General features: G+C 36.1%; 1 protein-coding gene across 1 annotated transcript in view; it reads right to left on the reverse strand.

Moving 5' to 3' along the window:
• The window catches only part of SEMA3C (semaphorin 3C), a 177,637-nt gene that overhangs the window by 51,989 nt on the left and 111,368 nt on the right, over positions 1 to 14,280 (reverse strand). The window contains exons 10-12 of the mRNA XM_029233741.1: positions 14,073 to 14,142; positions 12,194 to 12,338; positions 3,859 to 4,081 (exon numbers count right to left, since the gene is read on the reverse strand). Coding sequence (XP_029089574.1) covers positions 3,859 to 4,081; positions 12,194 to 12,338; positions 14,073 to 14,142 — 438 coding nt within the window. The remainder of the gene's footprint in view (positions 1 to 3,858; positions 4,082 to 12,193; positions 12,339 to 14,072; positions 14,143 to 14,280) is intronic.

Here is a 14,280-nt window from a genome sequence, read left to right on the forward strand (position 1 = left end):
CACAAAGACACTGTCAGCTACACGGCTCAGAGGAAAAGGGACAAAAAAAGAAAGAAAGAAAACTATAATATAAAATAAAATAAAGTTATTAAAATAAAAAAGTAAAAATAATTATTAAAAAGAAAAAAAAGAAAGAAAGAAGAGAGCAACCAAACTAAAAAGCAAATCCATCAATGATAACAAGAGCTAAAAACTATACTTAAAAAAAAAAAAGAAAAAAAATTGGACAGAGAGAACCCTAGGACAAATGGTAAAAGCAAAGCTATACAGACAAAATCACACAAGGAAGCATATATATACACATTCACAAAAAGAGAAAAAGCAAAAAAATACATATGCTGTTGCTCCCAAAGTCCACTACCTCAATTTTGGGGTGATTCGTTGTCTATTCAGGTATTCCACAGATGCAGGGTTCACCAAGTTGATTGTGGAGATTTAATCCTCTGCTCCTGAGGCTGCTGGGAGAGATTTCCCTTTCTCTTCTTTGTTCGCACAGCTCCTGGGGTTCAGTTTTGGATTTGGCCCCGCCTCTGTGTGTAGGTCACCTGAGGGCATCTGTTCTTTGCTCAGACAGGACAGGGTTAAAATAGTAGCTGATTAGGGGGCTCTGGCTCACTCAGGCTTGGGGGAGGGAGAGGTACAGAACGCAGGGCGAGCTTGCTGCATCAGAGGCCAGCATGACGTTGCAACAGCCTGAGGCGCACCGTGTGTTTGCCTGGGGAAGTTGTTCCTGTATCACGGGACCCTGGCAGTGGTGGGACACACAGGCTCCTGGGAGGGGAGGTGTGGATAGTGACCTGTGCTCACACACAGGCTTCTTGGTGGCTGCAGCAGTAGCCTTAGCGTTTCATGCCCATCTCTGGGGTCTGTGATGATAGCTGCGGCTTGCGTCCATCTCTGGAGCTCATTTAGGTGTTGCTCTGAATCCCCTCTCCTTGCACACCCCGAAACAATGGTCTCTTGCCTCTTAGGCAGTTCCAGACATTTTCCCGGACTCCCTCCCGGCTAGCTATTGAGCACTAGCCCCCTTCAGGCTGTGTTCCCGCAGCCAACCCCAGGCCTCTCCTTGGGATCCACCAAAGCCGGAGCCTCAGCTCCCAGCCCCCAGCTGCCCCGGCGGGTGAGAAGACGAGCCTCTCGGGCTGATGAGTGCTGGTCAGCACCGATCTTCTGTGCAGGAATCTCTCCGCTTTGCCTTCCACACCCCTGTTGCTGCGCTCTCCTCCGCGGCTCCAAAGCTTCCCCCCTCCACCACCCGCAGTCTCCGCCCGCAAAGGGGCTTCCTAGTGTGTGGAAACCTTTCCTCCTTCACAGCTCCCTCCCACTGGTGCAGGTCCCATACCTATTCTTTTGTCTCTGTTTTTCATTTTTTCTTTTGCCCTGCCCAGGTAGGTGGGGAGTTTCATGCCTTTGGGGAAGTCTGAGGTCTTCTACCAGCGTTAAGTAGGTGTTCTGTGGGAGTTGTTCCACATGTGGATGTATTTCTGATGTATCTGTGGGGAGGAAGGTGATCTCCGCGTCTTACTCTTCCGCCATCTTGAAGGTCTCCAAAATGATACAAGTTCTTAAATACCAACATAAAAAGTCTATGTAAAGGTGCCAGATACTTATGTGGTAAGAAAAGCCAAAGAATTTGTGCAAAAGCATGTTTCTTACTGCCTTCTATCTAAATAAACACTGCTGAACTGTTTATAAAGACTAAAAAATTCCATCCATGAAACCTATATATTTTATGTAGACTTTCATGAAAAAACAACCTGAATGTGATATCAGAGTCCACCTCTGAGAAACAAAAACACTAACTGGAGAAGATATCTGCACCTCTATGTTCACTGCAGCATTATTCACAATAGCCAAGATGTGGAAATAACCTAAGTGTCTGTTGACAAATGAATAGAAAAACAAGTGTGGTTTAAAATATTACTCTGCCATTAAAAGAATGAAATCTTGCCATTTGTGACAACGTGGATCGAAATTGATGGCATTATGCTAGGTGAAAAAAAGTCATACAGAGTAAGACAAGTATTGTATGCTCTCACTAATATGTGTAATATAAAGAAACAAAAACAAAATGAAAAACCACATTCACTACCAGATGTGGAGAGAGGGAGAATTAAATGAAGGCAATCAAAAGGTACAAACTTCCAGTTATGAGATACTAAGTACTAGGGATGTAACATACACCCCCATAGTTTTGGGATGTACTACAGTTACATTGCTGTATGATATATATGAAAGCTATTAAGAGAATAAATTCTAAGAGTTCTCATTAGAAGGAAAAAATTTTTTTCTTTCTTTTTATTGTATCTATATGAGATGATAGATGTTAACTAAACTTATTGCAATAATCATTTCACAATATATATGTCAAACCGTTATGTTGTGTACCTTAAATTTATACAGTAATGTATGTCAATTATATCTCAATAAAACTGGGGAAGAAAAGAGTCTACATTTAAGACAGCCTTCAAAAGGAAAATAAGAAAACAGTCATTTTTTTCTGAGCAATATGAGACATTAGAGAGAGGTGTGACTCTAAGTGGCCTCATCACTTCAGGAAAAAAAATTTTTTTTTCAAATGCAATTTCCACACTGGATGATCAGAATCAAGGCTAAAAGAAACTCTTTATAGTTATTTATATGGAAGCAACATCTTTGGAGAACACAGTTTTATGCAAGTGAAGATTAGCTTTTGCAATCAGTTATGAATTCATTTCATTGTACGTGTTGCAGTGGATATAGTTATGATTTTCAGTTCATCTTGACAAATATTTACTGAGGTTACCCGGTACTGTGATATGCCTAGAGAGAAATGACATATGAAGGAGAAACAGAACCTTGAAAGGAATGTGTGGTAATGAATACAAATATGGGAGACTGGATTAAGCACTGGTTAAAGAGTTTTAGAAGTGAATAAACTGAGTTTGAAGCATGATGTTTGAAATGTTAACCTGTCATACAACTTGTGTTACCTAATAATAAGTTGTAAATGCAAATACTGAGCTCACAAAATGGCAAGGACTAGAGATACACATTTGGGATTGTTTGCACAGACTAATTAAAACCAAATGAATGAATGAGATGGCCAAAGAATACATAAAAATAAGAGGACCATGCAGAGAACCTCAGGAAACACCTACACTCATGGGGAGGAGAAAGACAGGCTACTGAAGGAAACTGAGAGAGAACTGCTAGAGACAGAAGAAAATTATGTGCCTTGTGGCTGAAGCAACAGGTAGGGTGATTCTAAAATGCCAAATGAGGCAAAGAGGATATGGAGGCATTTCAGTGGTTAAAGGATTTTGGATTTTCTTGTCATGGGAACACTGAAGACCTTGGCGAAATCAGCAGTATAGCAGAGGTGGCAGTAGGTGAAGGTACAGGCCTAGTTTCATTTGCTAGCGTAAGGTTTCTAAACCAAGAATTCAGTGGAGGATGAAATGGAAGAATAAAGTATATAATAATACAATTGATAAAGAAACGTCCTGGAGATGGCAGGAAAGCATATATGGCTCCATGTGTTTATGAAGCGGTCACAGTATTTGTTTTAGTTGAGAGAACACTCATGCTTAAAATTTCCCATCCCTTCATTCATCTCATTACCTTATTTCACCACAATATATGCCAGGAATAGTTCTAGGTGCTTTACATATATTAACCCATTTGTTCCTCACAACAATCCTATAAAGTAATTTATCTTAACTCCATTTTACAGATGTAGAAACTGAAGCATGAAGACATAAAACACCTCAGAGTCAGACACATGTAAACACTGGAGTTTTTCTGATTTCAATATCATGCCCGTAGCAAGTACGCTCTTTTACTACACATTAAGCTAGTTTGAGCTCAAATACTTACCTGTTCCGAGAAACAGAACATGGTATCTACCATCAGCAGCATTCACTCGATCCACAGCTATTTTTGTGTACTTATAGTCAGTGCCTGTACGAACAATCAAAGGCCTTCTATGGATTGGGTAGATGGAATTGTACATGAGAGGGTGGTTCCGAATAAAAGTGACAACATCGTCTGGGAACTCCTTGGTGGTTCGCATATTGGGTGTAAATGCTCCTCCTGGGCACTAAAATAAAAATTTTAAAGGACTAAGTTAATACAATAGTGGCTTTATTTTAATAATAATCAGAAGACCTCTATTTTTAAAAATACTTAGAAGCTCAAGCTGTTTTAAGTGTATTTGCTACCGAGTGAGGAGAAAACTGCATGACTATGCATAGTACTATCTGTAGAAAATAAGGTGTATAATTTGATCATTTAAATAGGCTAAGTCCACTTATCCTGCACTGTTTGTTTTCAGAGAGGAGCTGACACCATTTGGTATACGGTATAAATTTTCACCCTTCTCATCCATCACTTTTCTGTTTCTTATTCTGCGCCAGGTCCAGTGTTGTTATAAAAAAAACCCTTGTGGATATAATCTAATGCTGCTACTGGCTAAAATAAATTAGATTATTGTTATCAAATTCAATCAGAACTCTAACCTGCGAGAGTTTTATTCTATCTGATCCCCTCTCCCAAAAGAGGGCTCTCCGAAGTTGGAGCTTGGATTGGATATGGTAAACTAGACCTTATAATTTCCCTCTGGAAAACAGTCCAGTGATTTCCATTACTCTCAGAATAAAATCCCAACAGCTTAGCCTGGCTATAAGCCCCTGAATGTCTGGCCTGCATCTGCATCTACCCCTCCCATAGTTCTTGCTCTTCCTGAGTCCCAAGCCAGCTCCCGCTCTAGGACCTTGGCACTTGCTCCGTGGTTTTCTCTGTTGCCTCATTCAGTTCTCAGTTCAACAGTTACTTCCTTAAAGGTGATGACACATACAAAAATAGCTCCCCATCGCCATCTCCACTCTCCATCTCCTTAGTTTGCTTTATTTTTCATCACAGCTCTATTTACCTGTGTGTAATATATTTGTTGCTTATATCTTTATTGTCTGTTTCTTCCTCTACAACGTAAGCTGTGAATTAGTCTTAACTGGGTAAATTTTGTTCATGATTTCACCCTCAGACCTATAATAAAGCTGAAGAATATTAAATATTCCACAAAGAGTAGTTGAATGAGTGAATTACTCTGTTATATCTGGCATCCAATTTTGGTGCAGGGGCTGTATGAAACAGGCGCCTCAGTTCTGGGGAGGAGAGGAAAGATTCAGAGCATCAAGTTTAAAGGGGCAGAGAGAAAGCAATTATGAGATCTAAAAATGACTGCTGGACAGTTTCAGCAGTTCTGGAAAGGAAGCATGACAAGGGCTTCTGAGAAGAGGATTCCATTTACAGAGCATCTGAGGCCAAACTCATGGGTAGGCTGGGAGGTGCTGAAGCTTGGAACTTAAAACACACTCACTAATAGGAGCTGAGTGTTAAGTTATATGAGCAACATATAAGCTTTTAACACATACAAACATTATTTGTCTAACCCTATTAAACACTGTCAATACCTCTACTTTCAAAAAAAAATACTTGGTCATTTTTTTTTAAAACAAAAGCACTACTGTTCTAGATTTCATTTATCCTCTTTAGAGAGGTACAAAGTGAAAGGAAAGCAACAAAGCAAACTTCCTGTTCAATAGCAATGGGTACAGCATCTGTGGTGAACAGCAAGATGTGATGGGGACAGTAATAAAAGGAAAATTATACCTCATTTGACAGTGGCAATGAACATTTATTTCTAGTTGACTGCTCCTATGCAGGAATGTAAGCCTAATGTGGCCATATTCCAAGAGAAGATAGAAGTGTGGAATTTTATGTGAAATCTGCCAAAATTTTAATGTTGACCCAATGAAAAAAAAAGAAAAACAACTTTAGGGACCAAACAAAACATGGCAATTTCTGGGTTAAATCCATGCAACAGCTGACCTACAATGTCACTGCCTCTGGGCCAGTGTTGCCAGGCAGTCCTGCATTTGCAAATAAGACTCAGCAGATTATGAATGTGCTCTCACTCATTTGAACTGTATCATCCTGAATGCAATTTTTAGACTAACTTTGACCAGTTAACATTACTAGAATTTTTTTCTAGGACAAGTAAATATAGTTCTCTTTTTGTAGAAAGGCATAAGGAGCAATTAAATGACTTCACTGAAGAGAGATAATGAGACAAGTAATAAAACTAAGCTTCTCATTCATTATCCCATTAACTAGACTTTCATCTGGGGTTCATATGCTTTTCTTTTAGGAAGAAGTATTATATTTATGCATGTTTATAAATTGCTTACACTAAAAGACCAAATGAGGACAAAAAATTCCATGTGAGGGTATTCTAAACTTACGGGTGTGTACCATACTTCTGAAAAGTGTAGTATTATGGGTTTTTTCTACCCTCATTCCTCACACAAAGTGGAAAACGGGAAATACATTGCTCACTGAATGAAAACATGGAAAGAACAAATGCATGGGCAATTTAAATAGTTCCAGTCCTTCGTAAAACACCACTAATGATGGTCTGCTAAGCTGAGATGTCTCCTTAAATATTTGCAAGTATTCTCATTTGTAAGTTCCAGAAAGATTCAAAGTTAGCATATATTACTAGGCAATTTATACAATTTCCAGTTAGCAATTATTTTCATGAGTGATAAGCTTATTAAATTGTAAGTGCCTAGTTTCTGGGTTTTACTTAATAGTAGTTGAAATTTAGATAAAAATTATGTTCAGTTGCACAAAACCATAGTTATTAAATATGTAACCCAAATAAATCAACTCAAATCAATTATTTTATATTCATTCAAATGTTCTCCATTTGGGACTTTTGTTTTATATTCACAATAAACTTTTTACTTAGAAATAAGTGTCTCCTAGTAAAAGTTTGTTTTCAAAATTACAGAAGAATTCTTTTTGACAATAATTAATTTTTCCATTGATTCATGGCATAAAGCTTGTAGATAAGACACAGAATGAGTGACAGTGATGGTGACAAGAACAAAAATTGATTACCCTTTGCAGACTTTCCATCTGGAACTGTGAGTTTGCTCAGTATAAAACTGCCAAGTATAAATAAGATGTGATTAACGTACCCCTCACCTTGTGATATATGAAAGCCTCTGTACTGAAACCTCAAGATAATATAACACCCACGTGCTACCATAAAATAAAGCCTTTGTCCATTAATTGGGCTGTTGTCTCATTCTTAAGAAGGGTAATTTTGCTCTACAAATAGTCATTAAGTAATTTTGGTTAAACTTCTCCTTTAAGTGTTTGTTTTTCTCCAGTTCTAGCTTCTGTTTATCAAGTGGTGATAAGCACTCCTTTTTTGAGTAAAGACATTTTAAGTGCTTTGATTACTAAAGTGCTAAGTGAAATACAGGAACAATAAGAATGCCATGTTAAGGAAGTATGCCAAATTTCTTTGCTATTCTCAGGTATTCTTGAGCATCTGCTCCTAATCCACTCACCCATTTATACTAGTCTTCAGCATTAATATATTCACATATTAATTCATATGTCAATTCTTTGGACAGCTTTTATTCAAAATGCTTTTTGATGTGCGCAGTTGGGGACTTAAGAATCGGGAGCTACCATTGTCTTCTAGACACAAGTGTTCTAGTAAGGAAGATGGACATATTCAAAGTAAAAGAACAATTGAGACATATAATTATAATTTAATATAAATATAAAATAAATAACAGAATTTGGTTCATGATCAATAAGAGCCAATATTTTTAAAATGAATTTAGAATAGTAGAGAACTTAAGGCTGCCAGAATTAGTGAAGAGGTTTAGAGATTTAAAAAAATAAAAAGAGTTTGGAATATTTAGGGAACTATAAATCCTGGGGCAATCCTGAATCACAGAGCACAAAGTGAAAGAAAGAGGTAGGAGTTGAGGCTAAAGACAGATAACAGAAAATAAATGAAAAACTATTCACAGAAGGAGTGACAGGCATGTTTCAAAAGAAGCTTGACCTAACACTTGAAGGACAAGTGGTATATGGATAAATAAATGGACATAAATAAATGATATTCTAGAATCGGGGCTAGTTTCTAGCATTGGTCTTTGAAACTTGTGTTCGGAGAGAAATTGATCTTACGTTTAAACCCTTGGTAATCTAGGCCTTTTATTTAAAGCCCAAAGAATTACAAAGTTGAAGACTTGTATTTATGCACCAGCTGGCCCTCATCTTCCTTGTATTTATCCTCCACGACTTAAAAGAGCTCTTTGTTCCAGTCCTACTATCCCATGCAGAGCTTCTAGGATTCACTTATTAATTTCTGTCTTTGCTTTGTAATGTATGCAGTAACCTTTGCCTGAAACATCCCTCCTTACTTATCCAAATTATCCACATCAACTACCCTTCAGGCCCAGCTCAATCTCACATATTTTTATATGCCTTTCCAAACAGGGCTGTCCCATGTCGACCTCCTTTTTCTCTAGACTTCAATAATATTTATTGTCTGCTTTATTCATATGTCTTGAATAATTATGTGAAACAATATGTAATTAACTTTTCATGCCTATATGCCTCACATGTTCAATTTTTTTGTAAACTTTGCTATGTTTTAAAATGTCTATGAGGAATAAAAATGCTTCTAATGTAAGAACAACCAAAAGATGCTTTGAACACGATCCATATAATTAGTGGTCCCAAGAAAAAGGGAAACCTTTTTGCTGGCCCTTTTGTCAGGATCATGAATTTTCTGTGTTCTTTTGCTGCACCAGGTTGTAGACCTGTTCAAAGCACGGTGATTGAAGCAGATGGTTCTGGTCCAGTTATAAACAGATGTTAAAACTGAAGACTTTTGTGAGGTTCTGCTTTAACAGTATAGTATAAGCAAACACAGTCTTCTACAGAAGCTTAAACATGTTGTATCAGAATAATGTAATATGTTAGCTCAGCCACAGAGAGAATCTGCAGTCCTTGGCTGCCCTTTGCAATATACCAAAGGTGTCTTGTTTCTTCCACAAACTTGTATTACTTATGGAAAAACATTATGACACAATTGGCAGGCTTCTTCCTACTGACTTGGGCTTGCTAGTTGGGAGTTTGCTAACACAGCTATCAATGCTGCTTTAAAAGAAGCACCTACCAGGAACATTAGAATGAGGGTATAGGATTTCTGCCAGTGTCATTTCTTTAAGAATCCAGTCATATATTTATGACGTTGACCTTGCAACTGGACTACTGTATAGGGAAATAAAGTATGGCGATCATAGTTGATCCTACCTTGGGAGGCTTCAGAGGCAACATTCTTAACCCTAGAGAAAAAGAATGCTTTGGGTCAATTGGCTGTAAGTCTTCTGGCTACATGAAGGTGATATTAAACCTTAGAAGCCCAAGAAAGAGACAGATACTGGCCACTCTGAGTCAGAGAGCTGACTTCATGGTGTTTTGCTCAGTGAAGTGTGGAGGAACTACATCTTCAGGGAGGTATGCTTTTCCAGGAGCAGTTCCAGAGGTCATTCCTCCACCCAGCCTCTTTTATTCCCTAAGGATTACTCATCTGACAATTTTTTTTTTTAATTTAAGGGAGTTGCTCTGGTCTCAGCACCAGATGTAAGAAACCACATTATAGAAATATGTCTCAAGTACTGACTACTCACTCCCTTTTTTCATGGAGTCTCCTCCAGATGTGTGTCACTAAGCCCTGGCTTATTTCACACTGCTTTGGAACAGGAAAAAATGCTTATTCTTAGGAGTTCAGAAATAGTGAAAAGTGGGACTGTTTGCAGAATTTTCTAATTTAGCGTTGGTTTATATTGTTTTACTAAAAATGATTTATCTAGTCTCACATTTTATGTAGGATAATTGCTATTCAACATGAGTGTTCTTCTCAGAGACCTTTTGAGCTGCCATTGGGTGAAGAGTCATGAGGCACCGTGGGACCAGGGAGAGCGCTTTTCTTTAGGGGAAAAACCCTGATTTGTAACATCTGCCAATTTCCATGGTGTAGTAATCCCACCATGGCTGATTTCCAGTTGCTACTGTGACCTCCTCAATTGAGATGAGGTGAACACAATCTCTTCTAGCCAGCCAGGTACAAGCTAACTCCAGCACACACTCACTGAGGCTCTGAGGCCTTGAACCCCGATTCAATGAGTGTGGCTCTCTTTTATCTCTATCTGAGAGGTTTCTCTTAAAGTTTTATTTAGGGGAAATGGAATTTTATTCAGTTTACAAATCAATTGCTCCTGTACTAATCCCATATATATTTTGTTCAAAAGAATAACTGATGAAAGCATATATAATCACAACCGCCTCTTAATTTGCTGATTTAAGATGAAGCAATGACTTGGTCAAATTCAAATAGCAAACAATTCTCAAAAATATGACAAATCTTTGCATACTTTATCAGTGAATCATTTGAAAATACATGAACTACATTCAATGAAATAATGAGAGCCTTCAGTTATGATGGAATTTGAAAGTTATTCAGCTTCCCCTTGCTTTCCCTTCTCTTATGTAAACCCTGCTTCTTATCCAACACACTCCAACTTGAGGTACCCTAAGATGGATATATCTGTTGACTTCTTTTCCTTGTGTGGTACCAAATAATTAAATGTTTCTTCCATCTTCTGTTGAGCTATAAGCATCAAAGTGAAATCATTTAAAAGGAGAATGTAATTATATGGTTAAGACTTTGTTGCCAGCCATGATTAACTACAACTTTTTAAAACAATTCTTTCCTGGATAAGTAGCAATTCTGATAATCTTCCCAAAATTAATTAAAAGTTAATTGTTCTAATAAAATACATATCAATGACTAATCTTTGAGCTTCCTAGCCAGGGAACCAAACCTGAGCCCTTTTAATTTTGAATAAACATGTTCTTTAGAGGCTTAGCACACTTTTTTCTATTTTTAAAACATTTGACAGCAGTATACTTTAAGATGATGAGAAAACAAAGGAGTAAATAATGCATTGCAAAGAAACTCTAATAATAACACAAAACTAAAGTGAATCAACAGTCAGTAAAAATTACAAGGAATGAATGTCTGAAAGCATATTGACAAAGGGGATTTCATATTCAAATAAAAAGAAAAACATTTTAAGTAAATATTATTTTAATAAATATCCTTCAATTTAAAAAAAAATCATTCTTTACTTCCCTCCAACCCAATTTATAAATATAACCTTACTTGATGAAATGCAAAGATATAAGAGGATTATATTCCTCTTGGTCAATTGTGTAACATCTCCTCTCAATCAGTGTGTTGTATGACATTTTACAGAGACAGAAACTAATCAATATTTTAGAATGCAATGCAGCATTATTATGGTCCAAATTAAAAACAAATAGTAAGACTGTGATCATTGTCCTAGAAAAACTCAGTTCCAATCTGCCAGTGCACTGTCTATAACTTCAGCTGGAAAAGGTAGTTTACAATGTACCCCTTAATTCTACAATGTTGCAAGACATGGTTATATTTGTATGCCTTAAAACTTTATAAATATTTTATTTGAATTACATCACTTTCATTGTCATTACTTGCTCACACATACCATTTTATTTCTTTGAGAAATATATACAACGTATAATTTTTAACTAAATATATCCCTAAGATTGAAATATCTCCACATGATTTATCTCTAAACTAATTCTCACATGATTATTCTTTCATTAAAGTAGATGAGATTCCTTAATATAAGGAAGGATTGTGAAAAGCAACTAGTATTCAAATTCTTAGGCTGCCTTCAAAATGTTAGCACTTTCCAAGCTATGGTTTTTGTGGGGTTTTTTTTTTTTTTTTTTTTGCGGTACGCAGGCCTCTCACTGTTGTGGCCTCTCCCGTTGCGGAGCACAGGCTCCAGACACGCAGGCCCAGCGGCCATGGCTCACGGGCCCAGCCGCTCCGCAGCATGTGGGATCTTCCCGGACCAGGGCACGAAGCCGTGTCCCCTGCATCGGCAGGTGGAGTCTCAACCACTGCGCCACCAGGGAAGCCCCAAGCTATGGTTTTTATGTCAGTAAAATTAGGAAAATATCTCTTCCCTATCTAACATATCCAGCTGTCTTGAAATATAAATGAGATTTTATTATCAATAGCACTTAGAAAAAATTGTACAGAATGCTGTAATATATATATTTTTAAAATCTCAAATCTAAGAACCTGTGAGCTGGAAAATTATAATGAGTATACCAGTAGGCCTATAGTTGTATTTAATAAACATCAGCATGATATTCATTTCTTAGTAACTTATATTTTTTAAAAAAGTAAAATAACAAAGAAAGTTTCCTGGATACTTACAGTTCCAGGGCGAGGATAAGGAATTCTACCCTGGTAGGAAATCAGCTGATGATTGGGCCCTTCTTTGTGGGCAAAAGGCCCATTAAACACAGTCTGTATATCAGATAAATGATACACACACACTGCTGATCCTTTAAAAACTGAGCTAAAAAAGAAAATAGAAAGATATTAATGTTCTTATTTTTAAAATTTAAATACAATTTTAAAAATAAAGGTAAAATTTGTGATAAAAACTTGATGTAATTCATCATGGAAAAGTTGAATGCTATGGTACACATTGTAAAAAACTAAAAAACTTCTACTGTTTTGAAATAAGCCATTGATATCAAAACATTTAGTTCACCCATGGAGGTAGTAGACAATAAGTTATAGAAAAGTACTCAATGTACTTGTCCTAAATATAGGACAAGTCAAAGAAATTTCCAACTGGTTTATCTTACAGAAGATATTAAACAAAAAGTGAATTGATGATTTATTAAAAATATGATTTGAATTCTAAATCAGTATCAACATAACCTATCATAGTTTACCTCACAGAAATAAATCTCATTAATAAGAGAACACTGTATCTCTTTGTCTTAAGATTATTTCAATGTGAGAGTATTGTTACAATGCTGTCCTAAACAGTAGTTGGAGAAATTGTTGTAAACATTCCCTGCTACTCTGCTGTAAACAATAGAGTCCAAAAAAGATTCCTTAAATTGTTTAGTCAATAAATTCTCATAAAATTTATTTGGATGCATACTGAAAACTATTTCCATTGTCACTAAGCAGACTGACTGAAACCAACATTTTCCTGAATCACATATTTCTCTTAAATTAGATGCCTAATGGGAAACTTAGATGCCCACTGAGAAAACCAAGATATATTATTAATCATTAGCATTAATAGTCAGAAATGACAACATTTTTTCTATGTTAAAGTTATTGGTGTTGGGAAACACAGAACTAGGGAAACACAGAAACTAGGGAAATATTTTTTTGAGACAAACATTTTCTTCTTAAAAATCTGGTTCTTTTTGCTTCGTTCAATTCTTTGTGAGTTAAATCAAGACTATTTCCTTTGTTAAAACAGGAGTTAAATTCATCCCAAAAGACATCTTTTTAGATATCTTATAGGGCAAAGTAAATATGATTTATAATCAATATCCCTGTGATATTCTTTTACTGTGAAGAGATCATTACAGTTTACAATTATACCACATTTCCCCCAGTAGAGAAGAATGGTAAAATCTTTAGATTTTCATTTTGTAGTTGACTGTCTGATGAAAAGGACATTCTGAATTGGCCATATCACAACTGGAGTATTGTGCTGAATTCTGAGTAACATTCCTGGTGTAAAATGAGTGCGCAGGAATACACGCAGGAAAGGATGAGAATATGCTGAACTGTCTTGAAATACATGATAATTGGGATTGGGCATTCCAGATAAATTAGAAAACAAAGCTATTTTCAAATATCTAAAATACTGTCACATGGAACATGAAAACTGGTTTAGTGTGTTCATAGCTATCACTTTAGATTGCTATTGAAATAAAAATTATAATAGAAATGCTAAGAGTTTTATTTGCATCATGAGTCTTCAAATTATTTCCTTAAAACAATAGCTTATATACATTATCCCTGCATTGTAGTTTATATTTTCCTTTCTTTGAGAAAAATAGCATATAATCATTATAAATACCCCATACAAAACTATTTTGAAACTCTGAGTTCAGCTTAAATATATTTTAGTAATCAGGCAAAAGTAATAAAATGAGAGAGTTACATCCTAAGTGTTAAGTAAAATTAAAGAGTTGAAAAGAACGTTTTTATAATAATTACTATTACTTAATAAAGTTTATTGTTTAACTCATACAATGTAATTGTTTAATATTACCTTGATGTTGTAAAAATGCCATACACTAGTGTTGTCCTTGGGTTATCAGTTTCCAGCAGAAACACATCCTCTATAAAAGGGAAATATCAATTTTTAAGATTCCCAAATATTTAAAAAATTTATCCTAAGAAATAATTTCAAGTACAAAAAGTATTATTCAGAAAGATATTTCTGCAGCATCATTATAATTTGACAGCAACTAAATGAT

Source organism: Monodon monoceros, unplaced genomic scaffold (genome assembly GCF_005190385.1).
Source record: "Monodon monoceros isolate NGI ecotype Baffin Bay Population unplaced genomic scaffold, NGI_Narwhal_1 Super_Scaffold_2, whole genome shotgun sequence".
NCBI lineage: Eukaryota > Metazoa > Chordata > Mammalia > Artiodactyla > Monodontidae > Monodon > Monodon monoceros.